Consider the following 18,844-nt stretch of genomic DNA (forward strand, 5'->3'; position numbering starts at 1 on the left):
ATATTTCTGCCACCAGATAATCATATAACTAACTAGTTACGTAACTAGTTAACCTCTTAATTAACTAGTTAGTTATCAGGTTAACTAGTTACGTAACTAGTTAACCTCTTAATTAACTAGTTAGTTATCAGGTTAACTAGTTACGTAACTAGTTAACCTCTTAATTAACTAGTTAGGTATCAGGTTAACTAGTTACGTAACAAGTTAACCTCTTAATTAACTAGTTAGTTATCAGGTTAACTAGTTACGTAACTAGTTAACCTCTTAATTAACTAGTTAGTTATCAGGTTATCTAGTGGCAGAAATATGCCACGATACATTAACCATAACTTTCTTTACATAATAGTTATTCGACTTCTTTAGTAACCTTATTTCATGCTGAAAATAAAGGTCGGTTCTTTTGCTTTTTTGTACGATTCACGATAATTATATAAAGATTATTGTACTATTTCTTAATGTCAAATCATATTTATAATATGTCAAGTTGGAAAAAAAACGTATCAAAAATTGTCAAAAAGTAAAATGCAATGCCACTGGAATCACTGAATACATTGTATGTCAAAATCTAGCTGATGTTTAGACATAATGGTTTTTGTCACTGTCGCTTTGATTTTTAACAGTTGATACTGCAATTCAAATTATGAGGGTAATAACATAATAAGTGAGACTTTGCTTATTGTCAAAACGTACATTATTCCTTCGTTCACTATTAGATCTACCGCTTTCAATGACATTTAAAAGAATAAATCCATGTTCCTAAACGTTCTGTGCATAACTAATTAATTTGGTCATTAACATGATCGTAATTTTAACACTTTAGCAAATCCTGTATCTGTAATTTGCCGACAAAGGGAACTATATTAGTAAAACGAAGTCAGTGTTGTCATATATTTGATAATATGTCTGTCGTTTAATACGTTGTTTCTGAACACAGTTCGTTGTAATATGTATAAAAACTCATCGAATTTTAATACAAATGTGTTTCTTCTTGTCACTGTGATAAATAATGATGTCCTTATTCAGTATAAAAGTTAAAAACAAAAAAATGCAGCTAATTTAAGAATATTATCTGATACCAATTATATTGGGGCTATTCGTGTTAAATGCTACGTTCAATTTCTCAAAAACTTTTTTTTTTATTTTTGATGTCCTCTTACAATTTTTAAAAGAACCCATTAGTCATATAGCTAAACTAACATTTGCTTTTCGGCAATCATACAATTGTAGTGATATATAGTATATGTATTATCTTCATGACAAATTATTTCACATTACAAACTTCCGATAAAAAGCATCTTATATGTATCAAATCCATCATTATAGCGTTATCAAACACATGATTTTCCCATCTTAACAAAATATTTATTTTCTTTTTAATAACGCTTTGGTCAAAATACAATAATTGTTAAAAAAAATGTTTGCAGTGAATTTTTGTGTAATACTCGCTAACACTTTGTATATGAAATGTGGTTTAAATTACTGCATATGAAACTATCAATAAAATAATATTGTATATTTATATTGTATAATATTTTAACAGGTTTTGAGGTACATGCAAAAAAAACACAACACCAGATTATTCCGTCAGACTTGACTCTTGTGAGTTATTTTGGCAAGAAACAAGAAGTAGCAGATATTCATTACAACATGAATATACATTTGTATTATATAACATATTGATGTACACATTGTACTATTTTAAAACGACATCACGAACACATTATTATAAAAGTATACGTTACAATTAATTTATGATAGCAATTTTACTGCACCAGGTGATATAGTACTTGTTAAAAGACTCATCATAGACAGAAAATTGAATAACATAAAAACGATTAAATGCTGACCCCATCGCTTTCTCTTTCTCATGCAGTCGTTTTGTTTTTGTCCTTAGTCGCTCTTCAACTCTAATAGATAATCTTTACTAAGACTAACCCGAATGACTAGGTAATTTGTAAATTATTTGGATACAAAATATATTCTTTTAAACTTCGATAGCAGCTTATTAGTGAATGACATGCCCTCTCCGTTTTTATGTCAGAAAGAAATTCAAGAGCAAGTATTGTAAAACAGATATGAATGTCCCTGCCAGTTTACACGTGCAGTGAAGGTAGTTTTAATGTTGAACGCGCATCATTTTTATCACTTTTTCTCATCTTAACCTCTCTCAATATTGAGTTTATAGTTTTGGTTTTATGAGTGTTCCACCTCATTTGTGTTTCAAGATTATCTTGGAGAGCCTCTTCTGACGGGTACGGGAATGTCTGCAATAATAAAAGATGAATTAGAGTCAGATAATGTAAAATGAGCCGCGTCACGACAAAACCAACACAATGGGTTTGCGACCAGCATGGATCCAGACCAGCCTGCGCATCCGCGCAGTCTGATCAGGATCCATGCTGTTCGCTTACCAACCCTATTACAAGTAGAGAAACTGATAGCGAACAGCATGGATCGTGATCAGACTGCGCGGATGCGCAGGCTGGTCTGGATCCATGCTGGTCGCAAACCCATTATGTTGGTTTTGTCGTGACGCGGCTCAAATATGTTTTTTAACACTGGTCATATAGTGATATTTCAAATGGTGATATTTCAGCTTCACTGAAAACGAAAACGTTTCAGACATCAGGGGCCCCTTATTATTCCAGGCACGAACAGGCACTTGAGTAGAACCACAGCGGTGAGGGGGTAATGGTTTGAAGTCAACGATCTCAACCACCCGACCACGGACGCCCTTATGTTAAAGTATTGTCATGAAAATAACATCAATTATGGTCTATCATACATGCACTTGTGATAACGCCCGTGTGGTTTTATTACTATTCAAATGATTTAAATATATTGTTTAAAGACTCAAAAATCTATTAAAATATTTGTACAGATACAGGTTTTATCAAAATAGATAAAACGGTAGAAGTAATCTTACCGATTCACGTAACGCCACCATAAGTCTTTGTGAAGCATTTTCCAAGAAGAACTTTTTCTCGATCATAATACATTCAGATCCATTACTGACGAGACTGAAGTGTGGTTGGTTTTCAAAAAGCATATCACCTAAACCCTGTAATATAACATCATATCACCTACACCCTATAAAATAACATCATAATTATCACCTACACCCTTAAATATAACACCATATCACCTAAATCTTGTAATATTACATTATATCACCTAAACTAAGTAATATAACATCATATCACCTAAACCCGGTAATATAACATCATATCACCTTTACCCATTAATATAACACTATGTCACCTAAACCCAGTAATATAACATCATATCACCTAAACCATGTAATATAACATCATATCACCTCAACATTTATATCACCTAATATTACATATACAAAAAAATTAGGACATATAAACGATAGAGAACAAGTATGAAATAGTGAAAAGATGATAGAAAATAAAACAAAAACTTGTAACGGCACTGGTTACATAAAAGGTGAACTAAAATTTGCTAAGGAAAAAAAACAAAAACAAAATATTTACTAAACTCAAGAAACTCAACAATGTTAAACAGAGCTAAAAAATCTTTATACTTTTACAATGTAACTTACAAAAACCTGTCCTTTAGTAAGTATACGAGCATTGACAAATACTGGTTTTGCTTCAACCGGTTTTATTCTCAGGTCATTAATTGGACTTTCACCGAGAGTCGGTAACGACATCTGTTCCCAGTCATCAACTTTTTTCACCACGTCATCGACATTGTTGTTCTCGTTTTCCGCTGATTCACCCTGGTCAACAAATCTGACGCTCTTCTGGTTGGAAGCTATACTTCGGCGGGAATTTCTAGATTCCGAAGGTCTAGATTCTAAATCTCTCCTTGACGGTAAAGATGCGAAAGAAGCTTCTCGACCAACTACAATTGAAATTATGGTAAAGGTAGAAACCTATGTATGGCTTCTTTAGACACATTATCTCATATTTTTATTTTGACTTAATTAAACTACGGACAAAATAAATTATAGAACTTTTTTTGATGAAAATGTATCTCTTTCTACATGTATATCAAATTTACAAACTGCAATAAAGTAGATAAAGGCCCTATGTCTTCTTCAGTGTAAAGATTATAAAATGTCTGATATCTTTTGCAGTTTTTACAAAATATACATATATAATATTTTTCTGGACTTACGTGAACTCCCTCCTTTAATGAACGGACCCTGTAAAATATATACAACTTCACTCTTGAAAAGAATGATGAAACTTTTTAATAATCATATTAATATAAACATAATAGTAACTTCATACAAAGCAATCAACTTATTTACTAAATGAATGTTTCATCAACATAGAAAGTTAAACAAGTCAATCTCAAACTTCTAAAAGTTACAGCGGTGCCTTATTCCTGATATATAAAGAAAATTGGTCGGTACATACATGTGTGTTAGTTGAACTGAATAAGATTTAAGGTAGAGAAATCATAGTTACCTTTAAAACATTAACTATAGATTTCCGGCGAGATCTCTTGTCGGACACTTGTTGTGTAGAGTCACTATTTCCAGTTTCTGATTTAACGTCGACGCCGGACTTTTCTAGTGCACCCAAGGCACGATTTACACTGTTCGCGTTCATGAACTGTAAGTTATATGTACCAATTATCATCTTCAACTTTTAATGACTGAGCCGCGTCATGACAAAACCAACGTAATGCGTTTGCGACCAGCATGGATCCAGACCAGCCTGCGCATCCGCGCAGTCTCATCAGGATCCATGTTGTTCGCTATCATTTTCTCTACTTGTAAATATAGTTGGTAAGCGAACAGCATGGATCGTGATCAGACTGCGCGGGTGCGCAGGCTGGTCTGGATCCATGCTGGTCGCAAACCCATTACGTTGGTTTTGTCATGAAACGGCTCATATGTTAGATAATATACATAATAAAGTCAGACAGGTGAAATGTGTTTTTCCCATAACATTTTGCATCATTTTAAACTTTTTTTAAAATCAATATTTGGTAACATTTGGCAAGATTGCTAAATAATGCTGCTACACGTAAGTCATTCATACATTCAAATTCTGCATGTACTTTAAAATAAGCAAACAATATTTAATACCGTAATTACCTAAATTATTACCACAAGAGACATATAGACTGTTTTTCTTTTTTTATAATGGCTAACACCCAAGATTATTCGTTAAATTCACGTTAACATTCATTTAAAGTCTGAGAAAGTACTTGACCTCTTCTTTCATCTGTCGTAGTTCGTTGTACGACTCATTTGTCTTGATGTTAATCTCTGGTAGAGCGTAGAAACGCACGTGCAGGTTCTGGTCGTCAAGGCTACGTTTCTCTTCCTCAAACATTAGCTGTACCTGCTCCTCGTGACTCAAGAACCTCTCGTGCTTCATTACCTCCATTACTGAAGTGTTCAAGAGAAATTTACTATCGCATCAATAACATGTACATATAGTATACTTGTACCGTATTTTTTATTTTTTCTCGTATACACAACACCAAAAACATTTTTATTTTTGGTCAAATAATTACGCGTTTTCTATGCCTGACATGACATTTCTATTAGATTTCCGGTCACTCCATTCATGAATAAATCGTGCAATTTATACTGCCACGGGTAGATTTGCGGATAACTAAATAATGCATCTGTATCGAGCATTTTAGGTCAATCATAGTGTCCATAACACTCGTACACAATCATTTCTGAAAATGTATAGCCTATTTAAGAAGTTCTTAACAATAAGATATAATGAAATAAAGCATTTATCAGTTACAACTGCAAAATTACATTGTACAATGGTTCTGATTGAAAGGAGATTTTTCTAAAGCAGCAGTGAAAATAATCTAGTTTGATTGAGTTTGTTCAGAATAGGCTACGCAACTTATCAGTATTCACTCTTCAATAGCATTAAAGTCAATGATCATATAACAGACCAGAAAAATATATCATGTAGACGAGATAAGACTTGCTCCGGCAAAAAAAAACTTTTGGTTTCCTTCGCTTATCCAGGGGTACAAATAAAAACTTTAAGAGTTACAACTGCGAACATGAGCGTAAAAGGGTTGAGTAATTTATTCTAAACTGTACAAAGTGAAGCTATAACGGTAAAAGTTTCTACCAGGGGATTAGCTTTAAAACCCCACTTTTGCCGAGTTCCGTATAACAACTGTTATTTGTCGCCTGCTATTGTATGTGAACAAATTCTGAAGAAAGGAGGCTGTCTCGATGTCTATAATTGGTCATGACCTCCTGTAAACATGATTTCCTTATTTACAGACATAAAACCTAATATGCTCTTACAGAGCAATTCGGGTTTATGGGCATCCGGCACATATTGTTCTTTCTCAGGCAGTTGGGTTCTAGTTTAAATTGTAGTGGAAATTCTTAACCAAGATCACGGTGAAACCTAGCGGCAGAGTTACGCTGTACAGAATGTAGGCAAAATGCATATTGAAAACAATATATTCCTGCGACAATCTGTCAATTTCTTACATATACATTGAAATATAGTAATTTAATTAAGAACGTATTTCAATCATATTGTTTATGCGAAATCTAAACATGAATAATCTGCTGTTATGGAATATAGAATAGTTTATAAAACAAAACTGAACAAAACCTTCATCTCTAAAGTCCATCACTTTCTTCGGTTTTGGTTTTTTCTTTATATCAACTGCATGCAGCTTCTTCAGCAAACTTGCGCTACCCTTCAATTAAACATGGTTATGCTAATTAAAGCAACAAAAAGGAGCTCTTTTAAAAGTAACGAAAATCAAAGTAAATACTTAACACTTTCGCTGCCAGAGGGTTATTGTTTTATTGTTCACCTATTTGCCAGAGGATTTTCTAAGAAATTACTACATGTATGTTATTAATTAATATAATTATAATTATTTGTTATTAGTATTATAATAATTATATATGTTTCCAAATATGTTAGTATAATAATAATTAGTGTCGATGGTATAATTTTCTTTATATTTATTATTATTTTCATTATTATTATAATTAATTTATTATAATTACTATTATTATTATAGAAACGGCTAAAGCCGTCCATATGGCAAATACGCCGAAAATAACAGGGACGGCTTAAGCCGCCCCTATAGCAGTGAAAGGGTTAAACACTGCAGACCCTGATTATTGAATGTGTCAATGAGATAATATAATGTGCAACATCTCTCATGCGTCCTACCATGCACCATCTATATCCTCAACATTCAAAACATTTAGAAACATTAATCCTAGAAAAAACAGATTCAGTTTATAGTTCTTTTTATTTATCTCATATAATATAAACACAGTTATATTCATAAAAATTTCAACTACATTTTCTAAAAAGCAAAGAGCATTAAAAGAACAAAACAAAAATGAAAAATGCCAGTTTTAACAGACCTTTTTGCAGGTGAGCATAGCGTTACATATTAATATACTTACTGATTTAACTACAAAAATCCAATCATTTTTGGTACTGTCGTGTACTAGAATTGTGCCACGCCTGTTAATAAAATATTAACTAGATCAGGTTTAAAGTAATCAACGTTCGAATCATAAACGTGCATTAGCTAAACCACACATTTAAAAAATAAAATACAATATTGTATATCATTTTGAAAAGTGACTATCGGTAAATAATTTAATAATTTACCTAATAGTTCATTTATATTAATGTACAAATTTTGTATATAGAAAATAAAGATACGAAATGGACAGAGTGAAAAAAGGAAAACTGAAAAAAAACTTAAATAAAATAAAACATAAATAAAATTAAATATAATCAAATATACATAAAATAAACTAAAATGTACTCCAATATACTTAAATAAACTTAAATATAATTAGATATACTTAAAATCTCACTTGAAGTAACTGAAGATACATCGTTTCGGGTTGTCAATTAATTTTTCTTTGGGCCAGCCATCGAGAAAATGTATTGAGCTGAAATAAATACATGTATTGTAAATACATGTAGTAAATCGCTCAAAGTAAACCCTATCATGAATGTATGACATTTTGTTAGTTTTTTACATTAGAAATAACTTTAAGTATATTCATAACTTAAATAAAGAATGTATTTTCGAATGAATTATGATAACATGTTTGTAAATTAAAATAAATGTTCACTTCTTACTTCAGAAAAGGGTCGTTATGGTCCCTTAGACCGCCAGACATAAATATGTCAACGAAATCCTGAAAAATACAAACCATAAATCATAAATACATTTTCACAATTCTGAAAAATACAAACACACAACCACCAGGTCTAAATATATCAATAAAATTACGAAAAATAAAAGAGAGAAATTAAATGTAAGGGTTGCGGTGTCCTAAGTTGTTAAGGTGTCTGCCTCTCAACCTAGAGTTTGTGGACTCGAGCATTTAAGGGGGCATTTTAATTCTTCCTCATTTGACACAATTTCTGGTTAGTTCAAGGAAGAAAACTCTATAGCGGTTCAATTAAATTTTCAAACTTTTATAACAATTGAGCTTAAATCATTAATGTATTATTAATGTAATATAGTATTTAAACTGTATCTCATGGTTGTGGTAAATAAATGTGTAGGATGTTATAAGGTTTATTATAGAGATGTTTTGTTATGGTTACGAAACATTAAACTCGCCCATTATTATTTTCTCATTTTGTGTTGTTTAAACACATGTACCTGGGGTGTTTTATCTACTGATTATTTATGATATAATTTGTCACATAGATATAAAATATTTTGTATAAAGTGTTACCGTATCAGTCATACACAGAAGTTCGATCTTCTCGCGAGATATTACGGTAGTTTCACGTCGAGCATTGTTCAAGATGGCGACGTCACCAAAACTGTCACCTCTGTTGAGGAACATGATGGTCTTCGGAACCCCGTCATCCATAGCAGACACAATCGCTGATGGTAAACACATCATAATATGACAAAATATGTGAACATGTAGTGTATTGATATTATGGATCATCTATTTCTATGCTTCTATAAATTATTCAGCATATCAAATCTAGAGAACGGTAACCTTCTTTATGGAATAAGTATGAAATGATAAAAAAAAATTCTAACTAGGTTCAGCGTACCCGTTTATATACAGTGACATGACGTGATAACACATCAAGTAAAAAACAGAAATGTTAAAAAGCGGCTTATAAAGTTTTGGAAGCCAGAACTAGGTACAACATGTGTATATGCATGATCTACATTATTCATAGTGCTCCAGAATAGTCATGTGGACAAATGATCTTACCATTTCAAATATAGTGTCTAAACAATTATACGTTTACAAAAATTCTATTACAGGAGTTCAAGTTTAATGTCAAAGAAAGAATACACAAGTACCTGATCCGGACAGTATAAAATAAAAACACATAGGAACATGACCTTCCCTAACAATCACACGTTTTATGTCGAAACTGAAATTATACAAATAAAAATAAAACATTTCCTGCGATCAGAAACATCAGAATTTATAGTTTGTATTTCGAACGAAACGAAAAATAAAAATTCGAATTCCAAGTGAAAAATTTAATGTCAATTTTTATAAAGAGCGGCATTTTATTTAGATAGATACCGTGAACAAACGACATGCCAGTTAAAACATAATTCACAAAAGCATTTATTTAATAAGTAATTTGAATAGTTTCTTAAAAATTATAAACAAGCGCCTGGATAAAAGGATTTTAAGAACTTAGAATCTGTATTCACATGCATTTCATTTGGTGTAAAAAGGTTTCTATGTAACAAAGATTAGTCGACCTTTTTGTTTAAATGTAAGTTCACATCACTAGAAATGGGAGAAAGAAAATTATTCCATCGGCTAAAGCCCTCCAATCTCAACTAATTAAGCCTACAACGGCGCATAAAACTTTTCATCTCGGGACTTATTGGATTTGTTTTACGTAAAAACTGCTCGAGTAAACATATTCTTTGAACAGCTGTGCCGCAGAATTGTCTTGATATCCGCAAATCAATCAGACCAGTTAATTTCGTCGCGCTGCGTTTCTTAAGTTATTTTTCTTAAGCGTTTTCACCCAATAAGCAGACATTGAGTTTATTAAATCTCTCGTTGAGTTAATAAATCTTGTCTCTGCAACAAATTGTCCTACATCGATCTCTGATGATTTAATACCGCTGATAATTAACTTGTGGCGGGATGAAGATTCAATAAATGAAACATTGTTACTACGAAATTGAATTTTCCTGATTTTCTTTATATCTTGAATACGTTTTTTATTCTCTTAGATAAAAATCTCACTTTCTTTGGAAAATAAGTTCTCTATGCAAAGAAATTAGAACGGAAGCGTAGAAACATAAAAGAATGTGTAAAATAATCGCATTCATTAAACTTTAATCTGCCCATAAATTTAAACGACTGAAAGTCCAAGTGAAGTCCATATAATGATTATTTCATTACCTTATTTAATAGCACCTGATGTTTTGAATCCGTAAAAGGATTTAAATAGTTCACCGGCCTTGTAGTCACACCGGATTATTCCGTCGTACTAGATTACTCAGAAAAATAGTATAATAAAGATTTGTTTTTGTCTATTGTGTATAAATTATTAGTTATAAATATGCCTGACAGTTTATATGTTTATATGTAATAACGGTTTAATGGTTATATGACTCGAGCGGCTTGGCTAAATGGGAATTTTATGTGAAAACAACCGTTTATAGTCGGTCATATAACATGTGAGAGATCTGTATAAAGAATTTATAAAATTTATTTATTTATTGTTGATGTTGTTTTTATGGGGGATTATTCATTAACTGATTGTAGTCTTGTATACAGATAATACAAACGTCACGATTATCCAATGAAAGGCAACGTTACAGGCATGAAATTGTATACAAATAATATTATATTATTTGTACATAGGCATAGAACATGAGGTATATTGGACTTTTGTTATTATGATATTTATAGAATCAAAGTTAGAGGAAAGAATATACGTTACCTTTCTATCCAGGACCGCTGCGCTATCAGCCTTTGCATTTTAACTGGGTATTCTGCTATACTTTTGTAATTACGAAGAAATATCTGCACCTATATTATATTAAAATGTTATTATCATATGATGAAGAATCAGAAAAAAAATATTTTTTTTTGTTTATTACATACTTTTTCCTTTTTTAACCCTATGAATAGGAAGAAACCCTTTTAATTTTGTGTATTGGCTGAATTTAGAAAAAAGTTAGTCTGGCACCAGTGAATATAAGGAAAATATGTTTCACTGCAGTGAAAATAAATTTTACAGTGAAAATACAGAAAATAAAAATACGCATTTTATTTCACCAATGTTACTCAATACATGTATTTCATTTATAAATATGTAATAAAATATCCTTTCATGATTTGCCTTCAATATATTGTTTATGATAACTGTAATTTAGTATTAAAGGATTAGTTATACTAACATAGTATTGTTCCTCCTCTGTCCTGAAACCCGGTTTCTTCATTAAGATTCTTTTAACCTCCGACGATATCTTAGCCTACAAATAATAATAAACAGAATGTCATTCATGTATCACTGTTGCTTTAACAGAATATAAAGGCATGTACATGTATAATATTTCTACATGTAAAACAAAATTTAAACCATAAATAATTTAATTTAATTCTTTAGTGAATGAGAAGTTAGTTCTAATTACAGAAATTGAATTTGAATGTACCAGAATATTTGGAAAATGGAAGAATATGTTTGAACAAAAATAGTTTCAACCTTTTATCCATATAACGTTTCATTAAAGTGACATTATGCCCATCCCAGACTTTATAGTGATTGAACGGGTGAAGGTCAAAATAAGTTTTCATTTTGCCATAATTCCTTTCAATTAATAATTAAGTTCACATAAACAATAAATAACGCACAGAAGATTCAAACGAAATTTCTGTAAATATACATTAGAATTTACCTATAACGCTCAGTTTATAAAAAGAGTGGGCAGTCTTTTTATATTTTAGGCAGATTTATAATTGTATCCTAAACATTTTCCAGTATCAACTGTTGGTCAAGCACCATTTTGACAGTCAATCTTTTAAAATATAAAGTCAATTCAGCTCAGCTTGACTATGAAAATATGAGCATAATGTCACTTCAATTGTTCAACACAAGGACAGGATTTAGCCTTTAACCTAGTGTGATCCTAAATGGATTAGCCTTTGTCCTTTGTCACCAATGATAGCCGGTCCAACTTTTACATCTGTGCAATCTGATCAGGTTCTATACTAGTGGTAGCGCAATTATTTTTATTTTGATGATTTTGGAAATCCTTTACCTAATAACGAACCTCTTTCGACGCCTTGAACGATGTAATATCAAACAACAGATCAGCCTGGTTCCCTCTAGTAATCATGTCTAACGAATCATTATTGTCCACTAGATCTTCATTTATTCTGAAAAATAAACGCTCACTTTAAAAAAACAATAAAAACAACCATCGTTAAAAAGATAACAATAAAGGGGGACAAATTGTAAATATACATTCCTGCTTTTCTGGCTGCTGTATAATTAGTTACATATGGTTGGTTACGGCGTCCACTTGAAACATATACCATCGTACACCACTATCCCATCTCAAGAAAAAAAATTATTATGATTTTATATTCTTAAATTAGTATACTAGTTAAACAGACATATTTTTCAATCCAGAAGTCGCCTGGCCAAGTTTTCGGGGATTTAGCTCATGCGCGAGGATTCCTGAAGGATAAAGACAGGTACCTATTTCAAATCTACACCATTTTGCTGTTCATTATTTTAAATTCATCAGGGCATTTTTTCCCTCTTTAGAGTACACTGTTTTCGTTAGCATTAATAAACATACGTACATAAAGAAAATACATGTATATAAACTTACGCATTTGAATGGATTTTCCAAGCCCTCAATAGAAGCACAAGGAATCGTGCTCGTTTGCGCCATATGTCTATTGGTTTGGTCTAGAATGTGGTTATCAAATAATATTAATTTCCAATGTCAAAAAACAATTTCAAAAGACATTTAATTTGCATGAAATAAAATATTATGGTATATTTCTAACATTAACGAAAACAACATTCACACAACTGAAAGTAACCTTGACACATGAAAAATTACATGCTTTTTGAACAGGGTCCGAGGTTATAAAGAAATTCTCAACGGTCAAACTAAAATCTCAGTCATTTGCTTGGTGATCAACTTCCACAGAATGTACACTGGCCAGAAACATTTTATTACCTTAAGGCCTCGAAACAGAAATACAATATACATATTTTATCATGTAAAAATAGTCGGAAAGAAAGATCTTGCTTTTTTCAGAACACCAACAAGCATAAAACAGACGTTCCATTTAAAACTTAGGTAGATTTTTTACAACAAAGTTAAATTTTGAATAAAAGAACATGACTATAATAAATCTTACCCTTTTTCTCTTCAATCTCCGCCGGAAACTTAATATCGACTCTTTTGCTACATCCTCTTTCGTTATAGAATCTTTAGGTTTTCCAACCAGACCTATCAACTTTGGTTTCTCATTCTTCTTTAACATCTGAAACATCTTCATTGATCTATCTCGCTGCTCTTCCGACATGATCTCATTATCACTTTTTTCAACAGGCGAAGGTGACCCTAGGATTACCTCAGCTTTGTTCGTTTTCAAGTCTGTAAGCGGGCCTTTTTTATGTCGAGTTTTCATAAGCACATGAGTAGCAATGCTGCCCCTCTTCTTGCCTCTACCGTACGACGCTTCTAAAATCGCTATCTCACCTTGACTGTCAATAGAATTGTTACGTTTATAATTACATTTATTACCGCCATTCATTGTGTTCAGTGTTTGTAGCATTCGTAATTTTCTCTGCTCTGCCTCCGTTAGAATTCCCGACGTGGATTCCGAACTTGACGACAAGCGTGATTCCCTACGGATCATATTAGATGACCGTCGGGTAGATTTTCGTCGGTATGGTGAAATACGGTCATCATCAGAATCACTTGGATTAAAAGGGTCATCGTATTCATTCTCGTCAACAGATGCCTGCCTCAATGAAGGTCTTTTTTTCAACGCTGTTAGACACGGAACTTTTCCGAGGTCATCTCTTAGGGCATTCATCATGGAGTTACGCCGACTTGTTCTCAGTCTGGATGTATCAAGGTCGGGGGAAACGTTTTCACTTTCCCATGCTACACTTACTGAGCTCTTTCTTGACCGCTGACTGAGACTTTTTTCGGAGTCAGATCTTTGAAGACTTTTGCGTCTGAAATTTGTGATGTCGGCATTGCCAGTGCTTCCTCTACGCCTATGAACTTGTCGAACGGGGCTTATCCGGCGGTCAGTAAAAGATATTAGGTCCCCAACTGTACTAGTTTCCTTAACAAGTCCAATTTTATCATCTTTAGTAACCGAAGATAAGTCCAACTTCCTCGCCGCCGCTAAAACAGCGGCAGCCATTTTTGATTATTTATGAAATAATTTTTTGTCGCAGTTTTATTCCGAAAGTACAACTATTATTGTATTTCTTTTATAAATATCGCACCGTTTGTTTTATCAGGTTGAATGTGCAGTTAACCTTAAGTATTTTGGCGAGATTTTAATCTTTGGCCGCTTAACCTCAAATAATAATCAGTTCAGTTTTTTATTTTGTTAATCTAATAATGAATAAACTATTTCATTAATCGGATTACGATATTATATCAAAAGTGGACATTTAGATTTTATGTGAAACAAACAGGATTAACCGTGTTTATAGATCGGTAGCCTGATCTTGCCAGTGTTGTAATGGTTTTCACTATTTCCGTTATATTTTATGTAAACATCTACTCTGGGCATCGAACTCGCACATTTAATTGATTTATTTAAAAGAAAATCCAGTTGACTTCCATTGGCCCAATGTATTTATATATATTATTATATGTTCCTTTTAGATATTTTGATCAGTTCATTTACTGGCGGCTTTCAATATAATGAAATATTTTTTTATTATATACTTATAAATGAAATATTGATGAAAATTGACTGCTTGTGTCTTGCCGGACTACTTTTTTTCTAAATTCTGCCAGTACAATTTAATGGAAAGTCTTTCAAATTTTACTGTCAAAAAAAGAGAAAAATGTACATAATAAACAGGAAATTCAAGTTATTTCTATATATACATGATTTATTTTCATCTTGTGGTATGTAAATTATCGTATTTAACTCGTGGCTACCGCCACTCATGAAATATTTATTTTCATACCACTCGATGAAAATTAATCCGGTATGTAATAGAAAGAGCATCGAAACACGAGCGAGGCTATCATATTAATCAGATGGCCGAGTGTTTTGATGTTCTTTCTCTTTTGTATCATAGTTAAACATAAAAACACGTTCCCTGTCGTCACAATCTAAAATTGTATCATAGTTTGGAGACCTTTCTGTTGAAAATGTGTCAGGGTTAAATCGTATACATATACATGTACAGTGCGTTAACTGGAGTGCGGGTATTAGTTACCCGCACTCCAGAGCATGCCCATTGATTGGCTCATTTTTGCTGGGGTTTACATATTGTGACGGCAGAGAAAGGGAAAGCGACAGAAATGTCATATTCAGATGTTCGTTCATTGGTTCATTTTTGCCGGGGTTTCATATTGTGACAACAGGGAACGTGCTTTTATGTTTGACTATGATACAAAAGAGAAAGAACACCAAAACACTCGGCAATCTGATTAATACTCGGGGGTTACGCCCCCTCGTACAAATCAGATAGCCTCGTGTTTCGGTGCTCTTTCTATTACTTATAGACCTGTATTGACGGAAGTTTAGTTACCTCTGTTTACAGTGATAACATAATATTTTGTTTACAGAAAGCAAAGATGCTAGAATTATACTATGTTTAGGTTAGACAAATGAAAACATCATGTATATAAGTCATGTATATAAGTCATGTATATAAGTCATGTATATAAGATACAACTGATCAGATAAAATGAAATTGTAGTCAACTTTTATGACAAATACATGTAGTATTTACATTTCGTCATCTAAACAACAATATTCAAGTTGTCTGAGATAACTAATTCTGAACCTATATATATTTTAATAGTTTGAATATGTTAAATTTATGTTGTTCCTTGTTGAGAGCCTCATGGAAGATATATACATTTGTATATTGTTCAAATGAGTTCTCTCGTTAAATTATTATTGTCTTTATAAATCAAATTTCAGAATCATTGACAATTTCAAAATAAAAAAAATACCCCATGAACCGGTACATACATGTATATTTATCTGATTACAGACGAATCACAAGTGTAGGAATGTGAAATTATTCATGCATAAGTAATAGAACAGTCCGGTCTGTTAACTGTGAATGCAGTTATTTAAAGTGACATGTGCTGCAATAAAATAGTACAAAATAAATTTATTTAAAATGATAATTGTAAGCAAAAGAGACAAACAATTTATCAGTGTCGTTCACAAGGAAGCATTTTTTCATTTTACTGCTATTGGAACTCATCACAATATAATAATAATAATAATAATAATAATAATAATAATAATAATAATAATAATAATAATAATAATAATAATAATAATAATATAGAAATAATAATAATAATTATAAAAATAATCATCATCATCATTATATTATTAATAATAATAATAATAATAATAATATAAAAAAAATAATAATAATAATAAAAATAATCATCAATCATCATCATCATCATCATCATTATATTAATCATAATAATAATTATAATTATACATGTAATCATAATGATAACGATACTGTTAAAATGAAGTTAAAAATAGAGACGATATTTGGTGATTGGTAAATTGAATGAATTGAAGAAAGTTTCATCTTTTTTATTACGTTCAAATTTAAGTTATTTATCAATTTTAGCTTTCCTTTTCTCTAATGTCGGAATTGTAAGCAATAATAAAAGAGAGGGACCACATAGGGAAAATCTTTAAAGGAAGTCTCTTCTTTGAAAAGTGTGAAATTATATTTTAATAATTTTCACTGTGAAATTATCAAATATAATTTTCACGGATAAATCAGTAATCCACTCAAATGTATACATTGAAAAGACTTTATTTCATAGATGTATTTGACATCGAATTGCATTCATTTCTGTAGTTGGTTAAAAAAGTCAAAAAAATCTAATTCAATATGATATGATTGTGTCCCTGCTATCAACTTATGAGAAAACGTTACATTGATAAATATTATATTATGAGACCATTTGAGCTGTGTCATGACAAAACCAACATAATGGGTTTGCGACCAGCATGGATCCAGACCAGCCTGCGCATCCGCGCAGTCTGATCAGAATCCATGCTGTTCGCTACCAGTTTCTCTACTTGTAATAGGGTTTGTAAGCGAACAGCATGGATCCTGATCAGACTGCGTGGATGCACAGGCTGGTCTGGATCCATGCTGGTTGCAAACGCACTATGTTGGTTTTGTCATGATACGGCTCATTTACATGTTTTATCTTACTCAGCTGCTTCCAACAACTAATGACAAAGTGTTGACTAACTTCGTTTGTTTCATAAATTGTGCTTTAAAAGCTAGGCATAATCTTTTTACAATAAATGTTAAATAAAACAAATGCTCAATTCATTTGTACAATAGTAACTGTTATTTTCAATATTGTATTTTATCATTATATTGTTTGACTTTGACACAATAATGTAGAATAATGTTATGACTGAGGAGCGGAATGCTCAAATCTAAAAAATAAAATTCATGTTCTGTTCTGTTTAGTTCTAAACCGAGAGAAGTAAATTCAAACATGTCTCTTTAACATATGAAAACTATAAGTCGAACACGATAACGTTTGCATTAATCGGTCAAACCATTATGATATAATGGGTTGTGCAAGTTATTCAGTTATTACATTTTGCACTTTTTACTGCAATTAAGAAGAATTAAATTGGATATAGACAAGTAAATCCGAGTAGCGTAGTGGTTAGAGAGTTCAGATAATGACATCTATGAAGATTTCATGTTAAGAAAAGTTGGGTTTTTTTTCCGAGTTCAAATCTGGAATTGTGCAATATTTTTTATGTCTGTATGGGTTTTACTTTCAGAAAACATTTTCATATCCTCTTTTATAAAACTGTGATTAATTTAATATTTTGTACAATTTAAAGTTAAACTTATAACGATTTAGCAAAATTGAATGTATTTGATTTTAACAGTCATCAAACAGTTGAAAAGTATTGTCAATTTAATTCTTTTTACAATTCTGAATTCAGTTTGCTACATTTTTTAACAATTTCGGCTCATTTGTATATTTAATTTTTTTACATTCCACATTCATCACTATAATAACGACTGTGTTGCCTCTTACTTTACTTGTTAAAAGCGATTGTGTGTAAAACTCAATGTTCTAAAATAGTATTGTGTGATATAAATTCACGAAGAACTAAAATCCAATTCATTGAAAAATATCTAAAAAAAACAATTCATAAAAAATGCCTTTTCCAAGAATCGAACCACAGTCTGTACACTGACGAAGCCAACACTCAACACTGAACGGTTAAAATTGTGTAAATGTTTAGGTAGTTAAAGATTTAGGCGATTAATAGTATGCTTTTATATAAGAATTATCGACACCCCTTTTTGTCAATATCAATGTAAACAGATAATGAAAGGAATAGCGAATTCGAGCTATACGTTGATACAACTTTATGTTTTTCATTTTGTTTATCATAATTATCTGTGTGGTTGCGCTATTGGGCATGAACATATTTTCCATCAGCTTATCATTTTGTTACTACATATTATGACAATGTTGCTTTCTATCTATAATTTTATTCCTTAATAACAATTTCAGTGTGCGTTAAATTGTTTTGTTCTTTTCTGGCACAATTCGTGTCATTGAGTCTGTTGAAAAGGTGCTATACGTGAGGGAC

General features: G+C 31.6%; 1 protein-coding gene across 1 annotated transcript; it reads right to left on the bottom strand.

Annotated features, from left to right (window-relative positions):
- Positions 1-1,576: 1,576 nt before the first annotated feature.
- On the bottom strand, positions 1,577-14,474 carry LOC132748342 (uncharacterized). Its single transcript, XM_060737925.1, has 17 exons — positions 13,367-14,474; positions 12,826-12,905; positions 12,259-12,364; positions 11,386-11,460; positions 10,926-11,014; positions 9,307-9,380; positions 8,714-8,868; positions 8,106-8,164; positions 7,835-7,912; positions 7,412-7,472; positions 6,594-6,681; positions 5,199-5,377; positions 4,446-4,592; positions 4,150-4,177; positions 3,569-3,873; positions 2,927-3,061; positions 1,577-2,264 (listed from the first exon to the last, which is right to left on the bottom strand). The coding sequence occupies exons 1-17, from the start codon at positions 14,387-14,389 to the stop codon at positions 2,094-2,096; spliced, it is 2,853 nt and encodes a 950-aa protein (XP_060593908.1). The 5' UTR covers positions 14,390-14,474; the 3' UTR covers positions 1,577-2,093.
- Between the last annotated feature and the right edge of the window lie 4,370 nt (positions 14,475-18,844).

Source organism: Ruditapes philippinarum, unplaced genomic scaffold, assembly GCF_026571515.1.
Source record: "Ruditapes philippinarum isolate M1 unplaced genomic scaffold, ASM2657151v2 ctg475_1_1_1_1, whole genome shotgun sequence".
Classification (NCBI taxonomy): domain Eukaryota; kingdom Metazoa; phylum Mollusca; class Bivalvia; order Venerida; family Veneridae; genus Ruditapes; species Ruditapes philippinarum.